At 44.5% G+C, this 22,681-nt stretch overlaps 1 protein-coding gene across 1 annotated transcript in view; it reads right to left on the bottom strand.

Moving 5' to 3' along the window:
• The window catches only part of KLF9 (KLF transcription factor 9), a 30,485-nt gene extending 8,828 nt beyond the window's left edge, over positions 1-21,657 (bottom strand). The window contains exon 1 of the mRNA XM_003935629.4: positions 19,849-21,657. Coding sequence (XP_003935678.1) covers positions 19,849-20,353 — 505 coding nt within the window. The 5' untranslated portion in view covers positions 20,354-21,657. The remainder of the gene's footprint in view (positions 1-19,848) is intronic.
• Positions 21,658-22,681: the final 1,024 nt, after the last annotated feature.

Below are 22,681 nucleotides of genomic sequence, written 5' to 3'. Positions count from 1 at the left end.
GGCCTAGAGAGACAGTGACTTGACCTTCATCTGGCAGCCTAGGGGAAACCAAGTCAGGCCCTCTCTTTGAGGCTCAGTCCTACGGTATAAAGGACAATGGTCAACCTTCATGCAGAACAAATCACACACCAATGCAACTATCAATTAGAGAATCTTTAAACCTGTCTTTAGTGTTAATGAGAGAGTTACCATCCTCCTAGGGAAAGGGAAAAAAATCCAACAGACTTGTACCACTGCTTTATTTCTGGCCTTCACAGGAAAACACGCCCAGAGGCAGTGACACAATAAACCCCGCTTTACTGGAGCAGAGCTGTTCACAGCACAAGTTTCTCTGCGTCCTCGTTATTTGTATACCACTTCCCGCCCCTTTCAGTAACAAGCTAAGCACCTCTCGTTGACTGACTCAGTTCCGAGTATAAAATAAATGTGATCAGAAATGCCACCGAACACTTCACAAAATGTGTAAAAGACTTTCTTTGCAGAGACAGATCAGGTGTCCAGAATTCTCCTGGCCTACGGAGGGTGCAAGAGCAGCAGACTGGGGCCCCTGGCTATGTGCTTGCCTATTTAGCACAAAAGGACGCTACTGCTTTTGAGAGGGAGCCTCCTCGACTGCTGATTAGTTGATGATGGCAAATTAAGCCTATTCTTTGTGGGCAGTCCTGAAATGTAATGAGGTGAGTTCTCCGTAGAGAAGACAGAGGCCAGGCACTTGGAAAGTGCTGGGCTTGCTCCGTGGAGCAACCTCCCCAGGCTCCCTAAGCTGTCCAGGCTGCTGCTGAAGTCCCACCTGAGGTCAGGGAGGCCTACCATCTGAAGGTTGTCTCTTTCCTACCTGGTTTTGCTCATCTTCCCTTCCTGACCCAAGTCCAGGGATGGGCCTAAAATGGCCTAACTTTAATCAAGGCAGGAAGGTCAAAAATACAAAAACAAAAGCTTCCATTGCTTCTAGCAAAAGTAAACCAATCTGGTAAAAAATCTAAGGGATTTAGGCTTCCCTTTCAGAATAGAACTCTAAAATTGCCAGTTAAGAATCAAAGTTGCTTGCAGATGAGCAAAATCAAGACTTCTTCTGGAAGAAAAATAATGGTCAGCTGCTCATGGTGGATCACCTAAGCACAGAAGTTCTAGACCAGTCTGAGCAATATGGTGAAGCCCCATCTCTACCCCAAATACAGGAAATTAGCCAGGGGTAGTGGTGCATGCCTATGGTCCCAGCTAATTGGGAGGCGGAGGCAGGAAGATTGCTTGAGCCCAAATGTTGAGGCTGCAGTAAGCTATGATTGTTCCACTTCACTCCAGCCTGGGTAAGAGTGAGATGAGACCCTGTCTCAAAAAAAAAAAGAGTGGCTTCTGATTGCAAAAACAGCACTAGGACTCCAGAGATAAAAGAATAATTTGGGCTGGCTGTGGTGACTCATAGCTATAATCCCAGTATTTTGGAAGGCTGAGATGGGAGGATTTCTTGAGCCCAGGAGGTCAAGACCAACCTGGGCAACACAGACCCCAACTCTACAAAAGAAATGTAATTTTAAAAAGGACAATTTGATAATAGAAAATCATATTGATACTATTCTCCCATTTAATAGCACACATGCACACACACACACACACACACACACACACGTATGCAAAATAGTATATGATAAAATTGAACAACCATCCCTAATAAAAGCTTTCAGGAAAACAGAATAATTCCTTAGCAGGATAAAAGATCAGCTCTGAAACCTTTCTTCAGCAAGGTCAACAGTAGAATAAAGGTAGTATTAACTACTAAAGTCTAGCCCAAAGCATGAATGGACACCCACTCCCATTGATATAATTTAATATTTTCCAGGAAATACTAGTGAGTGCAATTACATAAAATAAGAAGTAAATGGTGAGAAGGAGGGGGTTTATAAAATAAGAATTATTTGCAGTTGAGATAACTGAAAAATCTAATCTAAATTAAAAGTGCATTCACAGGTCTAACTATACAAAAGAGCACTGGTTTTCTTCCATGCTAGCCATAACCAGTCAGAATAAGCCTAACAATACAAGTTCAGGACCTTGGTGAAGAAATCCATGAAGGCTTGATGTAAAAGAAAATGAATAAATGAAATGTTTGCCAGGCTCTTGGATGGTAAGGCTGAATGGTGTGAATATGGCAATTCTGTACAAATTCATCTATGAAATTAACACACACCATAAGAATTTCTTTTTCCAGAACTTGACAAAATTATTTCTGAAGTTCATTTGGAGGAATAAACATGCCCAACTTGCCAAGAAAATACTGCAGGAGAACAAATAATAAGTGAGCACTTGCAATACTGGTTATTAAAATGTATTATTAAAGTGGTAATAATTAAGATAGTGAGATAGCAGCATAGGAAAAGACAAATCAGTGGAACAGAGGAGGGTCTGAAAATAAACCTAAGAATCTATAGGGATTCTGTACATGGTAAATGGGGTATTTCAAATCAGTGAAACAAAAAATGTTTAATTCAGTAAGTGGCTTAGACATCAGGTAAAAGAAAAAAAATTAAATCTTAATTCCTGCCTCATACTTTTCACTCAACTGATTTTGAAATGGGCTATAAATGTAAATGTAAAAAATAAAACCATAATGATAAAATATAGGTGAATATTTTTAGAATCCTGCAATGAAGAGAGACTTTCTAAACATGAAACTGAAAGCAAAATCCTACTTGAAGGATAGTTTTGAATACATAAAAATGTTAAACTTCTGCATATTAAAAATATTATATAGGTAGAAATATTTAAGAATCAAAACAATAAATGAATAAAAAAGAAATTACAGCATATGACAAAAGGTTAAAATCTGTGACACAAAAAGGACTTACAAATCACAAAGAATAGCCCAACTTAATAAAAGTGGGCAAGGATGCAAATAAACAATTTATAAAATAAGAAATACTGGCTGGGCAAGGTGGCTCATGCCTGTAATCTCAGCACTTTGGGAGGTCTAGGCAGGCAGATTGCTTGAGCCCAGGAGTTTGAGACCAGCCTGGGCAACACGGCAAAACCTTATCTCTACTAAAAATGCAAATATTATCCAGGCTTTGTGGTGCACACCTACAGTTCCAGCTACTCAGGAGGCAGAGGTGGGAGGATCACTTGAGCCAGTGAGGCAGAGGTTGTAGTGAGCTGAGATCATGTCACTGCACTCCAGTCTGGGTGACAGAGCCAGACCCTGCCTAAAAAACAAAAAACAAAAAACACCAAAAAACCTAATGACCAAGAAGTAAACATGAAAATGTATTCGATTGCACAGGTAATCAAAACATGCCAATAAAGAAACCAGAAAGATATCTGTGAGGCCAGTGAAAACGTTAAAAAGTCTGTTCATACCTACCATTGGTGAAGGCATGAGGAAACAGGCCTTCTACCACCCTGGTGGGATTTATAATTAATCCAAGGGCCATCTGGCAATATTCTCTTACAGATTATTTCTGGTAATTAATTTGATAATGATTAGATATGGACATGAAAAGGGATTGCTTATGAGAGCTAAAAGTTGGTAACAAACGCTGAACAATAAAAGAACTGGTTTAGTACATAGAGTACATCCTTACAAGGGATTAATATGTACCTGTGAAGAAGGTACCAGACTGTTACATAATGAAATGGAATGAAATGCTAAATAAGAACAATGCATGATAAGCTACATAAGTGTGTGAATATATATCTAGAGAAAAATTCCTGGAAGAATATATACGAAATATGGGCTGGGTGAGGTGGTTCACACCTGTAATCCTAACACTTTGGGAGGTTAATTTCAGGAGTTCAAGACCACCCAGGGCAAAGCAGTAAGATCCCCCCATCTCTACTACAATTAAAAATAAAAACATTTTTAAAAAGTAAAAAGAATATATACACAATTTGAACAATTACTATCTACCAGTGAGGAGATAAAGAATAACTTCTTAAATAGAAAGTGGCTGTAAATTTAAAAATTTTTTAAAAATTAGAAAAAATAACTTCTACTTCCTTGTGTAACTTTTCTGTTTTCTGATTTTTTTAAGTGAGTATAGATTTCACTTACGAGAAAAAGTCAGAAAAAGTTATTTTAGTATTTTTTAAAAGTCTCAGTGAAAACAGTGATACATCTGAGTTCAAACCATTCCACGAATGGCTTGACCAAGAATATATTCCAGGCCAGACATGGTGGTTTATTCCTGTAATCCCAGCACTTTGGAAGGCTGAGGAGGGAGGACTGCTTGAGGCCCAGAGTTCAAGACCAGCATGGGCAACATAGTGAGACCTCATCTCTTAAAAATTTTTTAAAGACTATATTCCACGGGCATGGAAGTAGAGGGCAGGGGGTGATTTACTTGCTACTGAGAAATCACTGGGACACTCCAGTAATTGATCCACGACCAAAGAGAGAAGAATCTTTTTGTCTTCTTCCCAAACTAATTGTCAGAAAGTCAGAAACTTCCTGGCCTGGTGCAATGGCTCACACTAGTAATCCAGCACTTTGGGAGGCCAAGTGGGTAGATCACTTGAGGTCAGGAGGTCAAGACCATCTTGGCCAACATGGCAAAACCTAGTCTTTAACGAAAATACAAAAATTAAGGGAAAAAAAATACAAAAATTAGCCTGGCATGGTAGCACATGCCTATAATCCCAGCTACTTGAGAGGCTGAGGCAGGAGAATCACTTGAACCCGGGAGGTGGAGGTTGCAGTGAACTGAGATCGCGCACCATTGCACACCAGCCTGGGTGACAGAGTAAGACTCTGACTCAAAAAAGGAGAAAGGACAGAAACTTCCTGAACATACTGCATCTGTTTTCTCACTCCTTCTCTATTTCTACCTTTCCTACTTTTTCCATATGTGAAAGGGACATGGCCCCCTTATAAGAATGGACAGGAACGTTCCTTCAGAAGTTACAAACAGTAACAGTAGGGGTTGCCCAACAAAAGAGTGTCCTTGTTAGAAAGCTGGTGAGAGGAGTCAGATCGTGAAGAGATGCAAAGATTTGGGTCCAAGAAAGCATTAATCATGGACCAGGCTGGTGTGGCACGCATCCATACAGACCTGCCTTGCCTAGGCCTCAAGCACCCCGCTGTTCATCCCCATCTGGCTTCTTCCCCACCAAAAAGCGATGTTGACATGCAGGTACAAAACACGAACAGTTGCTTTTTTCCCCATTCTCCATGACCCGCACACGCAGAACCAATACAACTAAAGAAGAAGTGTGCAGGCCATTCCTGGGTACAGAGAAGTCCACAGTTTCCTGCATACATCATTTCAATAAACACTGAACTCAAAAATCATTCATTCAAAAGTCTCCTGTTTATCAGAAACATTTGCTTTGCATGAATAAAAATATTTGATAGGCTTTGAAAGAATAATCCTGCCTGAATGCCACCCCATCATATTATTACCATTTGCTTCTGACCTCTCACCGAACCCTTCTTGTGATCTGGCTTTTGTGTTGATACAACAGAGACAGCGTAGAGCGTAGGTGTGAGATTTTACTTCCGGATCTCTGTTTATCTATAGAAAGCAATTTGTCCTATGCTTTAGGTTCTGAAATATGGGAAGTGGGTATGTGTTTGTGACATCTGTATGCAGCACTTCCTCATTTAAGCATGCTGGAGTCTAAGAAGCAAGACTATCCAAACATCACGTGCATGTTCCCAACCTCAGCTATCTGTGAGATAGCACACACGGTCCCAGCAGAACTCAAACAAAAGACAGCAGACAGTTTTTTTTTTTTTTTTTTTTTTGAGACAATCTTGCTCTGTTACCCAGACTGGAGTACAATGGCAGGATCTCAGCTCACTGTAACCTCCATCTCCTGGGTTCAAGCAATTCTTGTGCCTTAGCATCCTGAATAGCTGGGATAACAGGTGCCCGCCACCATGCCCGGCTAATTTTTGTATTTTAGTAGAGACAGGGTTTCACCATGTTGGCCAGGCTGGTCTGGGACTCCTGACCTCAGGTGATCTGTCTGCCTTGGCCTCCTAAAGTGCTGAGATTACAGGCATGCGCCCAACATGCCTGGCTGAAAACAGATTCTTGACTTTTTAGGTTCTTGACTCAGCAAAAGCTATATACATTTATTTTTCTTTGAGGCAAGGTCTCACTCCGTCACCCAGTGACATGATCTCAGCTCACTGTAGCCTCAACCTCCCAGACTCAATTGATCCTCCCACCTCAGCCTCCCAAGTAGCTGGACTACAGGTATGTGCCACCACACCCAGCTAATTTCGTTTTTGTATAGACAGGGGTCTTACTATGTAGTCCAGGCTGGTCTCAAACTCCTGGCGCAAGTGATCCTCCTGCCTTGGCTTCCCAAAGTGCTGAAATTACAGGCATGAGCCACTGCACCTCGCTAAGAGCTGTCTTGAAGTCTCAGTTACATGGCCCTACCTGAAAACTGAAAATAGTGCAGAGGCAAAATGTGGACCCTAAACATGTATTTTTAACACAATAAAGACCTGCCTCTTGGTGTAGCGTGATAAAAGACCATATAAGTCAGTTGCAGAATTTAGAGGTGGATGAGATTGTAGTGATCCTCCAAAGGCCCAGAGAGATGACGCAACCTCCCCCCAACCACACAGCCCTTCACAGACCTGACCCTGGCCCAGACTAGGTAATTCCTGCCATCCCAGACTATGCTGCCTCTATCCAGCTATTTGTGGGAAAGATAGATAATAAATAAATCTCTACTGGGCCAGGCGTGATGGCTCACGCCTATAATCCCAGCACTTTGGGAGGCTGAGGCGGGTGGATCACGAGGTCAAGAGATCGAGACCATCCTGGTAAACATGGTAAAACCCTGTCTCTACTAAAAAAAATACAAAAATTAGCTGGGCATGGTGGTGCACACCTGTAGTCCCAGCTACTTGGGAGGCTGAGGCAGAAGAATTGCTTGAACCCAGGAGGTGGAGGTTATGGTGAGCTGAGATTGCACCATTGTACTCCAGCCTGGGTAACAAGAGCGAAACTCGTCTCAAATAAATAAATAAATAAATAAATAAATAAATAAATAAATAAATATCTACCTAGGCACTAAATACTGAACAAGATATAAATGCCTAGTGGCAAAGCTATCCTAAGAACAGATTCTTTGAATCTTTGCATTTTTGGTGATTTTTATCACCATGGAATTCAAACCTGTCATGTTTAGATGATGCCAACTCAGAGGGCAGATGACTTGCCCAAGGGCGCCCTACACTATAGTGTGACCAGATTAAAACCAGTTTTCAAATTACTCCTTCAGTTTTAAGCACAAAATGAGATTAGATGTGAAAGAAGAGCCCAGACGCAAACTAAAAGCACAGAGACTGACCTTTCACAGTGCCTTTTTTCTAATTCTCTGCCTTCCAAGCCCTTCCTTCATATGCATTGCCTTGGGGGAGGTCAGACACAGTTTAGGATAAATAAGTTGCCACTGAGCTTTAATTTTCAAAGTAGCACTTAGAAAAACCCAAGTCCTTGAGCTTAAAAAACTCTCGATTTGCCAGAGCTTCCCACCAGGACATGAGGGGCAGGAAAACAGAAAGAGCTGGTAGGACTGTATTAGAGACACAGAGGTCTCGAGGTCTTCACTGTCCTTGTAGAGACAGCCTTTGAGGCATGCCTACAGGAAGTACCTTAAACAAATAAAGTCCTCTCAGAAGCCCTGCACACGCCATGACACCTGAGGAGTTGGGGAGCTGCAGGTGAGAGGGGTCCCAGTGCATCCACTCTTATAAGTGCAAGGTAGGAAAAAGAACTGTGTTCCTGCCGGGCGCGGTGGCTCAAGCCTGTAATCCCAGCACTTTGGGAGGCCGAGGCGGGTGGATCACGAGGTCAAGAGATCGAGACCATCCTGGTCAACATGGTGAAACCCCGTCTCTACTAAAAATACAAAAATTTAGCTGGGCATGTGGCGCGTGCCTGTAATTCCAGCAGCAGAAATGGAGAGACCAATGCCTGATTAGTCAGCACCTACTCTACCTGCCAGGCTGTGGCATTCATAAGGACTCATGGTGAAGTGACGCCATCCAACAAGTGTTTCCATCCAGCTTTTTCTTTCTGGGCTCAACCTTTGCACACTGTTCACAGCACAATATGGCTGCAATGACCATAAATCCTACTCATATATGCCACATAGGCTACCAGCATCTTTCCAAACATTTAACCTTTCTACTCCTGGAAAGGAGTGAGCCACTAAGTCACATTGCTTGGTGCTTGTCACCAAAGACCACAAAGAACAGCAGGTCAGAGCTGTCCAACCTTCACAAAGCAGCCTCCACTCAACCCTCCCCCTGAGCTCTCAGAAAAGGAATATAGTCCCCTCTTTGGGCATGAATTCCTACAGAATGTTTTGAAATTTAGGAACAAGCAGGGCTTTAAGAAGAAATGCCTCAGGTTAGGCTGTGTGTGGTGACTCATGCCTGTAATCCCAATAGTTTTGGAGACCGGGGCAGGAGGATCACTTGAGGCCAGGAGTTCGAGACCAGCCTGAGCAATATAGAGAGATCCCATCTCTACAAGAAAAAAAAAAATTTTTTTTTAAATTAGCTAGGCATAGTAGTGAGTGCCTGTGGTCCCAGCTATTTAGGAGACCTAGGTGAGAGATCTCTTGAGCCAAGGAGCTTGAGGATGCAATGAGCTATGATTGTGCCACTGTACTCCAGCCTGGGCGACAGAGCAAGGACCTGTCTCAAGAAAGCCAGCCTGGCCAACATGGTGAGACCCCGTTTCTACTAAAAATACTGGGTGCAGTGGCTCACGCCTATAATCCCAGCACTTTGGAAGGCTGAGGTAGGTGGATCACTTGAGGTCAGAAGTTCAAGAGCAGCCTGGCCAACATGGCAAAACCCTGTCTCTACTAAAAATACAAAAATTAGCTGGGTGTGGTGGCAGGCACCTGTAAGCCCAGCTTCTTGGGAGGCTGAGGCAAGAGAATCATGTGAACCTGGGAGGCAGAGGTGACAGTGAGCCGAGATTGCACCACTGCACTCCAATCTGTCTCAAAAATACATAAATAAAAATAAATAAAATTAAAATAACTAGAAAAAAAAAAAGAAATGCCTCAGATTAGAGAAAATGGCCCATGTTTTTCACACTGGGAACCCCTGCTTTAGTGAGATAATGCTCACTGAACAAGCATTTTGGGGCTGGTCATGAGTATGGATTGCAATATGAGAGAAAGCCAGCTGTTTGGTCGTCATTTTGCTTATTTTCATTAAATGGTAATGGTACAAAACTACTGTGGAATGACGGTAGCACAGGGATTTCAGTCACTTTCATGTGTTTTTGTTAAGCTGTTTTTAAGCTCTCCTTTTTGCCTGTTATGATTTATTATAGTGTTTTTCTTGGGCACTGTGCACGCTGAATACACTTCTGAATCTCAGTGGGAACTGCCATATAAACAGCTCGTCTTTGCTAGACTCGGCTTTTATCTATTAGCACATAGGGTAATAAATGTTTCTGTAAACTTGATTTGTTTCTCTGGGCATTAAAATGGACAGACTGGAATTAAAACCAAGTCAGTGGCTTTGAAGTTCACCCTGCTGCTGCTGTTATACTTGTTCATGTGAGGCTTTTGGTATCGGCTTCTAGAATATCCACTCAGGAGGGTTTGTGGGTGTTTGCCTGCGAGTATGTAATACGTGTCAAAATCATCTATCTTCTGCAAAGACCCTTCTGTTCATTCACTTATGGCCTATCTTTGGAGTTGAACTCCAGAGGCAGTTCAGAGCTCTTTCCCATCAAAAGAAAGAAAAATATAGAGGAAAAAAATTATGATCGTACTGTTTGCCTCTCATTTTGTCAAACTCTGTTCTTTGGAAAATCCTGTTGGTAGCTCTAAATGGGACGATAGCCGGGATTGGTGGTTCATGCCTGTAATCCCAGCACTTTGGAGGCTGAGGGGGTCAGGAGATCCAACCTGGTCAACATGGTAAAACCCCATCTCTACTAAAAATACAAAAATTAGCCAGGCATGGTGGTGTGTGGCTGTAATCCCAGCTATTCGGGAAGCTGAGGCACGAGAATGGCTTAAACCCGGGAGGTGGACGTTGCAGTGAGCTGAGATCACGCCGCTATACTCCAGGATGGGCACCAGGGCAAGACTACCTCAAAAAAATAAAAGTAAAAATAGAAATAAAAATAAATAAATAAATAAATGGGACGATGGAGTGAATAGGTGTTGGTTTTGCCTGTCTGGCATTTATTCCTTTTTGGAGAAGAAATAACACACTAAATTTCCTTTTGGCAACAACTCCTTCCCCATTCACAGAGTAGACTACATGTACTTCGAGGGAGGGTGACCCCACACCTCCAGACCCAGAGGTTGGATGTGACCCAGTCAGGCCATAGCGAATCATTCCAGGGATTGGGCACTCAATCTGAACTAGTCATAGAGCTTAAAGCTCAGAACTTTTGGCTGAAATCACTGGGAATGGAAAACTGTCTTTCCTTGGGACTTGCTTAAGTGGCAGGATATGAGTCTGAAACTGCGGGCAGCCATCTCACCACCATTTGGAGACAGCTCCTCCCCGCCACCAACCTCCCGACTGTTACCATGAATGAGGCCAAAGCAAAAGGCAGCAAAGCTGAGCCACAGAGAGGCAGACGCTGAGTGCCTGTACCCACAGACGCTGAAACGAGAGCTACCCTTAGACGTGTTTATAACCTGAACCAATAGTTTCATTTTTTTTATTAAGCCAGTCTCTGTTTGGATTCTGTTGTCCTGACTAACATAGCTTTGGGCCTACAACCAGGTCATTTTTCAATGGGAAGGAAGCAGCTTCTGGATAAGTATGGAAAATACAGAGTAGGTGTGGTCAGAGTCCAAGATTTCTGCTGATACTCCTAACTGAGGTTCATGAAAACCAACCACGAGCCAGAGTTGGAACAACAAAAGAGTAGACAGCTGAAGACTGGTGGCTCTGGGACCAAATCCAAGAGAACCACATAAAACACAGGGTCTCTTCCCACTGGCAGAAACCCAAGGGGTCCAGATCAGCAAGCATTCATGCCCAACTCCACCCACCTAGAGACAGACTAGGAAAATTCCTGTATAACCTTGAACTAGGTTAACTAACTCTCAGTCTGATTCCTCTTATTAAATGAGAAGAACAGAAGGCACCTTTCTATATCACAGGATTACTGTGGGTTTAAATGTGACAATGCATGCAAACCATTTAGGTTGGAGCCTGACATATAATGAGTGTTAGATATTATATTATCACTATTATTCACAAAATCCAAAGCACCTGCTACCAGCATTCTACACAGCTTTTTGCATGTAAGTCACTCAATAAATGATTTAAGTGAATGAGATGGCCCGGTACAGTAGCTTAGGCCTATAATCCTAACACTTTGGGAGGCTGAGGCGGGCAAATGGTTTGAGCTTAGGAGATTGAGACCACCAGCCTGGGCAACATGGTAAAACCCAGTCTCTACAAAAAATACAAAAATAAGCCAGGCATGGTGGTGTGCATCTGCAGTCCCAGTTACTTGGGGGGCGGAGGTGGGAGGATTGCTTGAGTGGGGGGCAGGGGGGAATTGGGGGAAAGTGCAGGTTACAGTGAGCCAAGATCCTCCGTGCCACTGCACTCCAGCCTCAGCGACAGAGTGAGACTCAGTCTCAAATAATAATAATAATAATAAATAATTTAAGTGAGTGAGGCAGTGCTGGATTAATCTGGAATTCTGAACAAAAATTCTAGGAATCTCAAGGGCTTCCGGGACACACATATAAATTCTTAATTTTTAATTATAACGGTGTGCTAAATGATTTAAACACCTTGTCTGAATTAAGCCTCATAACAACCTCATAAATATGTAATTACTGAGCTCCATTTTACAGATGAGAAACTTGAGGCTCACAGAAGGTAAGTACAGCCTGAGTTGTCAAAAATAGATGGTGGAGGCAGGATTCAAAACCCATAAGTGAGAGACCCGAAAGTCTGTGCTCTGACGACTCTGTCTCCTGTCTCTGTACTGAAGGTAAAGAAAGGCCCCTCACATTCCAGTTCCTCAGTCTTGACTGTTCAATATGAAATGGGTCAGGCCTTACTCTTTCTTTCTAACTGCCTGTCTTATCAAAGATAGCTCTCTGTAAGAGAGACATGGTGAAACCTTCTTCTCCCTCTATTTCTTTGGGCTAAGATGATCTGTAACTTTGTTCCCAGGTCTAAAATGTCCAAAACTCTCAAGAGAGACTTTTGTGTTTTCATCCATTGCCTGTTCCCACTTTGGTTCAAGTCAGGCACTTTGGGAGATACTCCCTTCCACAAGCACAGAGGCTCAGCTTGGAAAAATGGTCAAACTTCATTGAATATATAACACCACTGACTGCATTTCAAATCCTTATCATTAATTTTGTATGGCTTAAGCTTCCATCTCTTATTTGAATCTATTGAAATAAATGTCCTCACTTTTTAAAAAGACTCAATCTGGCCAGTTAAGGATTGGCCCTTCTCCTGTTCAGATTCTTCTAGATTCCTTTCTCCTGTTCAAATTATCATTCTCAGTTTCATTAAAAAATAAACAAATTCAAAGTCCCAGCAGCAGCAGCTCTGGGCTTAGATTGTGAGCAAACTGGTTCTCTCAGCTTGAGAACCTTTAGATTTCAGATCTGGATTCTTCAATTCTCATCTCAGGATTCCAAAGTCAATTATTCTACACTGTAAAGTGAGATTAACAGAGAAGCCTTCGGGCACACCATCAAAAAGTCTTTGGACACACATGGCAATGAATGCCTTGCAAGGTCCCACGTGTTTAAAAAAAAAAAAAAAAAAGATGCATCTCACACCCTCAGTGGGGATCACATTCTTATGAATAATAATGTTAGTCCTATTATCTGCTGAGGGGACTGCGTGAGACTGGGATAAAACAAATGTTTACTTTTGACCTTAATGCATCAAAAAGGTATTAAAGTTTCAGGAGGATTCCAGGTAAGCAGTGGTAGAAAACCTCTCAGCAGCACTGCCTTGAGCTGTTTCAGAGAGTGCTGCTCCCATAAAACCTGCCTAGGCTGCGGCAGCTATCTCCACCTCTGGCCTTTCACTTGGTTAATTCCATGAAGCACCCCTTTAAATCAAGGTGAAAAACAAAAATGTTAACTATAGACTGAAGCCCCAGGAGAGCACAGAGAAGCAGCTGGGGGGTGAGGTGGGGTGGAGGGATGGTGGCAAGAATTCAAATGAAACACTGCAAATAATTCAAAATAAAGGAAAAATTCCTAGGCACACACAGAACTAAGCTTGAAGCTAATGCTTCCAACCACCTAGTACCCTCGTGTACCGCTGAGACTCTGGGAGATAACACACAATATGACCACTCACATGTTAGTCAAGGCAGAGAGATGGCTTTGGAACCCTGGTGGTGTGCCTGAAAGCCCTGCAAATCCCCCCAAAACATTTCAAGAGAACAATCCCCATCTCTCAGAGGGTGGGGCTGCGCTTTCTTAAAGACAAAATGATGGATGTGATGACCTCTCAAGGTCACTTTCACCCTCCAAGTGCTATTCTTTTAATACTAACAACTGCTGCCACCAAGTGCTCTGAGTTAGGCCCAGGCCTGTGACTAACTTCCAACAAAAATTGGGGCGGAGAGAGCGAGCCAGGATTGCTCAAAGACCACCGAAAGAGGATCTCGCTTCTTTCCCTTTTTAACCATCTGTGGGGTTTTTTTTCTTCTTCTTCCTTTTGCCCCTCCTTTTTGGGTGTGTTGCATAGAAACAGAAAGTGCCTTTGTACCAATTACTAGGCACTAATTTACACTCTTCAGTGGGCGCTGGGCTTGCTGGAGAAACATTAGGAAAAGGTGGGAGGGTCGGATGTCGGGGAGGATTCTAGCAGTGGAGGAAGGAATGGCATGCTACAAGCTTTTTCTCCAAGCCTGAGAACAGCCAAGGGGAAAGAGAGAGAGAGAAAAAAGAATACAGAAGATTTAGAAGTCAAGACTAACAAATGCGACAAAGCTTTTTTTTTTTTTTTTTAAATCAAGAATGCTAATGATCATAAGGCATTCAGAAATCAAACTGATGGGATGGAAAGCAGGCTCCACCTAGAGCATGTCAGATTGTTTTAGGGGCTTCTGAAAGAGTAAAGACAGGAAATCATCCGCCCATTTTTCTTCTCAATGAACTTAGTAAGGAAAACCATTGTCAGCCATTTTCCCAATATGTCATATGATGTTTCTCCACGGGAAGTTCAATCTGGTAATTTCCCATAGATGTTGCAGAATGACTAGTCCTTGGGATAAGCGTCAACAATTGAGACAGGAATGTAAATCTGACCCTCATGTTCAGAATCCAAGAATTGATTTCCCTCAGCTTACATCTTTGTGTCTCAAGGTAATGGGGTGTCACCATTCGAGTGGCACTGTATTTACTCTGGTACCTCCCTCTCTTACCCGGGAACCCACTTATACCTCTCCCCTCTCTCTTCTCACCACCCACAGAAGATGTGAGAGGAAAATCAAGAGAAACCATGTGCATACTCTGTAATTTGACTCCACTTGTGTTTTCTATTGTGAAACAGTAATCCTGCCAGCAGAAGCTTCTCAAGAGGCCCCCCACCCCCCACTTTGTCTTTGCTAGGGCGGATAGATGGAAGGTGACACAGGACAAGCGGGAAATGTGGGAAGAACGGGAACTGCTGGCCCCTACCTTGGGACTAGTAATAAGAGCTGTAGGGTCCTAACAGACTCCATCCCCAGGGTCAGATTTCTGTAGAGAGCTCTGGCTGGAGAACTGTCTGCACATATTTCACTTGATTCAAAGGAGTTTTAGCCTCTGGCCTAAAACCCAGAAGCAAACTCTACAGGAAACTCTTGCAGCCTTAGAAACCCATCCTCTGTAGCTAGAAGCCGTGTGCAAGCAGCCTTTTGCATAGACTGTTACTCTTCCCTAACGGGGTACTTTATATCACTCCTTTTGCTGAATGGGCTAGGGCAGTATCATCTCCAAGGGGGCAAAAATTGGTTGTGTGGCAGGTGAAAAAAGTCTTAGTTATTACACCAGTTTGTCGCCTTCCGAAGTGGGCACAGTTCATAAACAGATGTATCTGTGGAATTAAAATGTAATGGGGGAGGCCAGGCCCAGTGGCTCATGCTTGTAATCCCAGCACTTTGGGAGTCCAAGGTGAGCAGATCACTTCAAGTCAGGAGTTCAAGACTAGCCTGGCCAATATGGTGAAACCCTGTCTTTACTAAAAATGCAAAAAGTTAGCTGGGTATAGTGGCACACACCCATAATCCCAGCTACTCTGGAGGCCGAGGCAGGAGAATCAGTAATGGAGGGGACAATGGTGGAAAAAAGATAGAAAAACAGTTATCTGCACAAGCCCCACTCAGGCCTAGTTGTAAATCTATGTTGGATGAAGTAAGTCGGGTTATGAAATGCCATTCGAAATCACTGGGGAGCCCTCTGCAAAGAAGAATGGGGTAGAGAGAATGTATACCTAAGGATCCAGGTACAGGGCTTCCGTTCCACTCATGAAGAGAAGAGAAGGTGGTAAAGGCTGGGCAGGGCCTAATTAATTGGGCAGCCCAGTGAGCTAAGGCCCCTTAGTCTAGGGCAAGGCCTGGTTTTGTTCCTAACGCCCCACCTCCAAGGCAATGAAGATGAGTTTTTCCACATACCTCTGATGACATCAGACTCTCCTTAACTGAACAGTTGATTCCAAAACCTTTTGCAGTAATTAAGGGAGAAGAGGGCAAGAGGCTCAGGACAACCTCATGCCTTTAAGCAAAATTCCCACCTAAGTTACAGTTGGCCAGTGATGGACATTCCTAGATGGGCCAGAAAAATCGATTTCCCATATTGGAGGACAACTTCTACTACGGAGGCTGTCCAGATCGCTCCCACCAGGTATGCCAGGCATCCCAAGGATGTGTTCAGAGAGGCTAAGGATAAGCAGAAGACGCCACTCAGGGCTTGCGTAGCTCCCGTCCCTCCTGGTTTTTTATGTGAGCCTCGTTTTTCACTATTTTAAGGTCATATATATATATATATATATATATATATATATAAAACCTTAAAAATCTTTTTTAATAGAACTGGGGTGTGATGGTTGGAATTTGGGGTTTTCTGATTTTCAGAATCCTATAACCAGTGCTATCAAACTCAACCTATTGTCACCACTTGGCGAGAGCTGACTTAAGGCCCTCCAAAAAGTGAATAAGATGGCACCTGGCATAGAAACAAGGCCTCAGGTTTCTATCATCCTGGTATTAACCCAGTATGATTCAACATCAGCCCATTCTGATGACTTCCAAACTGAAATTAGAATATGGTTGTTTCCTTCTCCAAAGGGTAACTGCCTTTACCACCCCCCGCCCCAAAATCTGCTCATACTCTTTGTGAAGTGTATCTGCAAAGTCAGGAGACTTAGGATGAACTTCATGTTAATTACATTTTCAAATAATATGCTTGATATATTTTCATGTAAAATACTCCATGTTCTAAAATTAATCTGAAACAGGACAAATAAATACATCATAAAGTGTCCCAAAAGTCTGGAAACAAGAAAAATAGTGTATTTGTTGCATCTTATTTTCTTCAGATTAACAGTGGATCCACTGCTTAAACTTTAGAGGTATATCACCTGAGAAGATCTGGTCTGGGGGCTGAAGAAAAACAAATTGAACAGACTATTTGAAAATGTAAATTAATATACTACTTAATAAGTTTATCCAGTGTTTCCTGATTTTGAGGTGATGTTCTGTATATTACACACAAACTACAGGACCCAGCATTTCTTAAGGGCTTACTGTGTGTGGAACACTACACAGTAAGTGCTTTACAGATGTTATCTTTGCACAAGAACCTGTGTCTTGAGGATAGCAGCCCTGTCTTGTGGATTAAGAAAGTGAGGCTTAAGTGGGAGTTGAACGATGAGAACACATGGACACAGGGAGGCAACATCACACACTGGAGTCTGTTGGGGGGTAGGGGGTAGGGAAGGAATAGCATTAGGATAAATACCTAATGCAGATGACGGGTTGATGGGTGCAGCAAACCACTATGGCACGTGCATACCTACGTAACAAGACTGCACGTTCTGCACATGTACCCCAGAACTTAAAGATACCAAAAAAAAAGGGAAGAAGAAAGTGAGGCTTAAACAAAGCAGAGGTTGGAAACTTAAATACCAGAAGAAATCATGTAAATGATTAAAATACAAGGTACTGCCCGTATTATGATCTGTTCAAGCCAATTATTGCTAGGTAGGAATTCAGGCCCCATTTTGCCAGATCTTTTGATTTTTTTTTTTTTTCCAGAGAAGCCAGAAATCTGGATTCATGCCATAATCGTCTGATTTTTAGATGTTGGTAACTAATTAAATTTTTATAAACCCTGTGCTGGCCAAGCCAAACAAATCTGCAAAGCAAATTCAGCAGTAAGCCTCCAGTTTGCAAACTCGGAGTTAAAGTAACTTGCTTATGGTCTCAAATGAGAAAACAATAGGACAAATCAGAACCCAGCTCAGTCGGTCTCAACTGTGTCTTTACTCCCAGGACACCACAGAAGTAAGTGGCAGCACTGAATTAGAAGAAAGTCTGTTTGAATGATTTAACTTCTAAAGCTGGTGTAGAAGTGGTCTATGGAAGTGGCAGCTGTATGAGGCTCTATAAGGAAGTGAACAAGCTGGAGGGTTTCTTGCAGGAATGTTAGCAGCAGTGAGCAAGGGGGTGTGGCTGGGAGTTTAGCTCTTAAAATCTTCACAGAATGCAGACATTCCAAATGCCATCTCTGCCCACCTTCTTGATTTAACACCAGCAGAAAGAAAATTAGGAAACTCTTTATACCCTAAAGTCAATTTAAATTGAAGTTGTATCTGAAACTTCCAGATGCAGGAGACCTCCAAGTCTCTTATTTAAAGTGACCTTAACACATATCTCCTCTAGCAGGAATACACTTCTGACAGTATTAACCCAGGCTGAGGTTTTGTTTGACCATGCACCAGGATTAGAGATCCCCAAAACACAGACACCTGCAATCACCATATCCCTAGGTTCAAAGGACTGATGGTAGCACTTAAAGCTGGATGAACATCTCACTTCGTTTTCCACTCTTGACTGTGAAAAAGGTTCTCTGGAAGCAGCTGAGCCGAATGACTTGCCTTACGGAGAATTAAGGAGCAGCACGCATGCACGCACACATAAGCAGCCATTTCTATAAATGCCTGAGAAATATCACTGAGCCGAATAGCCCAGAACCCTGGAAACCCTATTCCTGAGTCGGACAGACTCTGGCAGCTCACAGAGGTGCTGCGGCCCTCCCTAGCTGCACGACTGGGCAGCTCCCTGAAGGAGAAAATGCCTTTGCTCAAGGTGGCAGTGGGTGTCGATGCGAACAACTGAACTCCGGGAACATGGCTGACACAGCCAGGCCCGCCCAGCAGCTGTTAGTGAGTAACACCCTCCGGTTAATATACCCCTACTTCACCCCCAGAGCCACACGAAAGGTCACGTCCCCCAACGCTGGCACATGCCTTTCAGCAACCTTACAGATACAAACCTTAAAATGTGCTGTTTTATGGCAACCTAGATGATGACCCCAAACAGAACCAGATTTTGCATTAACCAGGGAGGAAATTCAGTCTGATTTCGGTGCCAGCAGCCACCTCCACAAGAACAAGTTTCCAAAGGAAATGGAATGAGACGCAGTTACGTGGCCTTTCTTTTAAAAAGGAAAGCAAGACAAAACAAAAAACCTCAACCAAGTATCACTGTTAACCCACAGGCCCAGGACCTCATCTTAAAAGTATGGAAGTATTACACCAAAAAATGACAACACTTTTCCAACTAACTCGAACAGTACCCTCTCAAACACAGCGTCACAGGACAGAGGCAAAAGGCTTCTCGGAGAGGACCAAGCCCCAGCTACCTCATCTGAATGGCGTTTGTAAAAGCAGCTTTCCGAAGATGGTCAGAGAGCCTGTCCAAATGTGAATGCTTTCCCACTTTTACCGTACATGTTAAACACAACCAACAGCATTGGCTGACCAAGGTCCCTGGAAGTCTCCAATGCCTGTTTTATAAGGCAGATAGATGTCTTTCTGGCCACATTCATTTGTCCAGCCCTGCCTCTCGCCATCCCAGGGAGGAACTATTCCCTGAGGCCTCTAGAACTGCCCAGAATTCTTTAGCAAGCTTTGACCTCCGGCAAGGACCACACCTCCCTGCAAACAGCCCGATTCAAGGGTGGAGGGTGCGACCTAAGTCACATGGTCAAAAAAAAAAAGCTCTGAAATCTGGCTCATTAGGAAGGCTAATGAGTGAAGTTAACCCACCATTACTTGATCAAACTCCTCTGCTGCCTGAAGCAGGGTTATTTTAAACCTCTCAGGGGACTCCTGACCATATTTAAAACCACCTTGGCAAGCCCAGAAAAGTAGCAGGCATCCAGCTAAATGAGTCCTTAGTCATCCCTAAAAGGCTCGAAGTAAAGTGCGCCGCGTCCCCCCTCAGTTTCAGCCACTTCTCTGCAACCCGACAAGGGAATTAAATAAAAGATACGCCATCTGACTTCCCCGCTGCCACCGTCTTTCCCAGGTGGGGTGGTCCCACCGTCGCGGGGTGCGGGAGTCCCGGGGGCGGGGCGGGACGGGGGAGGGGCGGACACCACTCCCCGCGAAGCCTAGCACCGCATTCGTTCTGCCCGCCAGTTTAAGGCTCTCCTTGGCTCCCGGAGGCCGGGGACAATTAAGGAGACCAGTGAGCTTTCCGCCAATGCACAAATTACTAAAAGAGTTAAAACCGCGTCTTATACAACATGTTTGCACCCTTTCGGCCGAGTGCAGTGTCCTGAACGCCTAGGAACGCTGCCTGGCCAAAGGTTAACTAACCCCAGAGCTCCGGGGGAGAGGGCGACGCCGCTAACCTGTATGCACTCTGTAATGGGCTTTGAGATGGGAGGATTTTCCATAGACTTTCCCACAGCCACTGTAGGGGCACTTGTGCCTCTTTTCGGAGGCGTGTTTCCCCTTCGCAGCCACTCCAGGGTGGAGGAGGGAGAGCGGGCTGGGCGCGCTGCCAGGATCCTGTCTCTCCTCCGGGCTGTGGGAAGGACTCGACCCAGATTCGGTGGTCACGTCGCTGTCGGATCCCATATCCTCATCTGGACTCTCCAGACTGTCGCTGCACACGGAGGGGGTCTGGATGGGTCGGTATTTGTTCAGGTCCAACAAGCTCTTGGCGATGGTGACGAGCGTGCAGTAATCCTTCCAGGTGTCCCCCGGGTCACCGTGCTCCTTGGTCACCTCGCGCTCAGGTAGTCGCAGCCGCTCGGCGTCCGGAGCGCCCCCATGCTCCGGCACCGCAGCGCGGTTCGAAATGGAAACCAGACACTGGGCAGCCACGAAGTCCATGTAGGCGGCCGCGGACATGGTGCGGGCGACGGCAGCCCCGGCGGCGCGGCCGAACTTGGCGGTGGCTGCGGAGGTTCGGCTCGCCCTGCCCTAGCCTCGGACGACAAGCGCGGCGCGGCGCGGCACGGCGCGGCGGCCAAGGGGGCGGGGGCGCGGGGCGCTTCCGACTCGCAGGAGCGCCGAGGCGACCTCAGCCCCTCATCTTTACGTAACCGGCAGCGCCTCCGCACGCAGCATCCACGGCCCCAGGCTCCGCGGCGCCGCCGCCTCTCGCCGCCGCCCCTGCCCCGCGCGGGCCGCGATCCCCCGACGGGCGCGCCGGCCCCTCTGAGCCGGCTCCCTTGGAAAGATGCCACACGTGGCGGTCGCAAGTTTATTCGACTGAAAACGCCCCCGAGGCGTTGAGAGAGGAAACTGCAAGAGAGGTGCACGCCCTCCGCCGCCTCTCCGTCGAGCCGAGGCCCCAGGACATTCACCCGACCACCCCGACGCGGGTGGCGAGGGCCACGCCAAGCGCCAAGTCTAAGAAACACTTTTTCCCGAGTCCACTGACGGCTTCTGAGCCCCTGCTCCGGCCGGTCCGCACCGTTCCGGCATTCTCTTGCTCAGTAACAATTTCGCAGAATCCCATCACGTCACAAACCAAACCCCCTCCAATTGGCCAGTGGGGAGGGTGATTCAACTCTGTTTACTTTCTCCCCCCGCCAGTCAGATCGGCCTTTCGGTGGAGAGGTGCGTCTAGAACTGAGGCGTGCGGCCAATCCGACTGTTCCGTTTCGCTGCCTCGTGCTACCCCTACAGCCTCGAACACTGACATTTAAAAGGGTAACAGCTGGGAGGCAGGGAAGGAGCAGCCGCACACTTTCGGAGTGGTGCCTCACCGTCCCGTGTGCCCGGGGCTGGCCTCCTGGCTCACGTTCCAGCTTGCGGAGCTTTGGGACACATCTTCCCTAGTCAGTTGCGCTCGTTCCTATGGCAAAAGAGAACTTAAGCTTCGTTTTTCCAGCTCCCAAACAGTTAAGTGACTTCCTGCAAACGCTACAGTCCCAGCAACCAGCCTTCCAATCAAAAGTAAGTTGGTTGATGTCACTGGCATCGGCTCGGCCAATCAGAAGGGCGTTCCGAAAGCTAGCGCTCGACACTTGTAATCGCGAAGAGCTGTAGTGAAACTGGACACATCTTTGTATTTTGTGTTTGTTGCTCGTAGTAAATATTGAGTTATGGATGAGAGGACAGGGGTGATGAATAAATGCAGTGTGAATCTAATTTTTTTAAACCCCATTATGTCAGGATAAATCCAAGAATAAACACAAATGAGAAAGAATTCGTTTTGTTATATATATTTTTTGGATGCAGCATACTTCGGGGCAGATGTTTAAAAATTCTTCCATCCAATACATTAACTATGACCAATTCATCTTAAAAATGCAGTGCTAACAAAAGTTCTGGTTTTATAGCATAGCCTTTTTACTGCCAGAGATTCTTCCATCGAAACATCCCATCTTTGCTTTTGTCATATCTCTCAATTCCTCTACTTCTCTGGTGCAACTTAATCTAAATAAATTCTTTTAGCTTTATCTGGAAGCTATTTTTAACCCACCTTAAATGGCGGATTAAATGATAAATGGAGACATAAACCATTCATTTGTGTAACTTTTAACAAAAACCCACCATTCTTGGCTCATTTTCTTTCCAGAGCCCCTGCGTCGTTTCTGGGACATGTTTCTCTTCCCTCACTTCACAAATAAGTGACTTACTTATCTTGTTAGACAGATAATGACAGAACCCAATAGAAACCACAAGTCTCCTGATTTCTAGCTCTTTGTGCTTACAACTAAGCCCTTTTGGTTTTGTGAAATATTAACTGTGTTGAACAGATTTTTAGGGACTGGAATAAGCCAGAGATCCTTAGCTGTGGAATATTATGGCATTACTTGGTCAGCAATTAGTATGGATCTTGGAGTCTGATTAACTTGGTTTACCCCTCCCTCCGAATTAATGATGCAGTTGTTTTCCCTCTTGATAGCTGAGAAAAGAATCTAGGGCTAGTGTCTTTTTGCAAGAAGCACACTATCAGAACAACTGATTAAAAATAATTCACTTTTGTGAATTGTGAGAGGTACTTGATTATATGTGATAGGGATTCGGTGAGTTCCAACCCTGACTCCCACTGGCTATTAACCTTTGTTAAGAGAAAGTTACACCAGGTTCTAGTCTCCAAGGGAAGGGTCTCAAATTAACACGACTAATTTAAGGACTAGAGTAGTTTATTTTGACTTTATTTTTAAAGTGGTACGTCAAAAAAAGAAAATTAAAAAAAAAAATTAACCAGGCATGATGGCTCAT

This window comes from Saimiri boliviensis, chromosome 2, assembly GCF_048565385.1.
Source record: "Saimiri boliviensis isolate mSaiBol1 chromosome 2, mSaiBol1.pri, whole genome shotgun sequence".
In the NCBI taxonomy this organism is placed as follows: domain Eukaryota; kingdom Metazoa; phylum Chordata; class Mammalia; order Primates; family Cebidae; genus Saimiri; species Saimiri boliviensis.
Note: the sequence above shows the minus strand (reverse complement) of the source record. Positions and strands in the feature narration are given on the sequence as shown.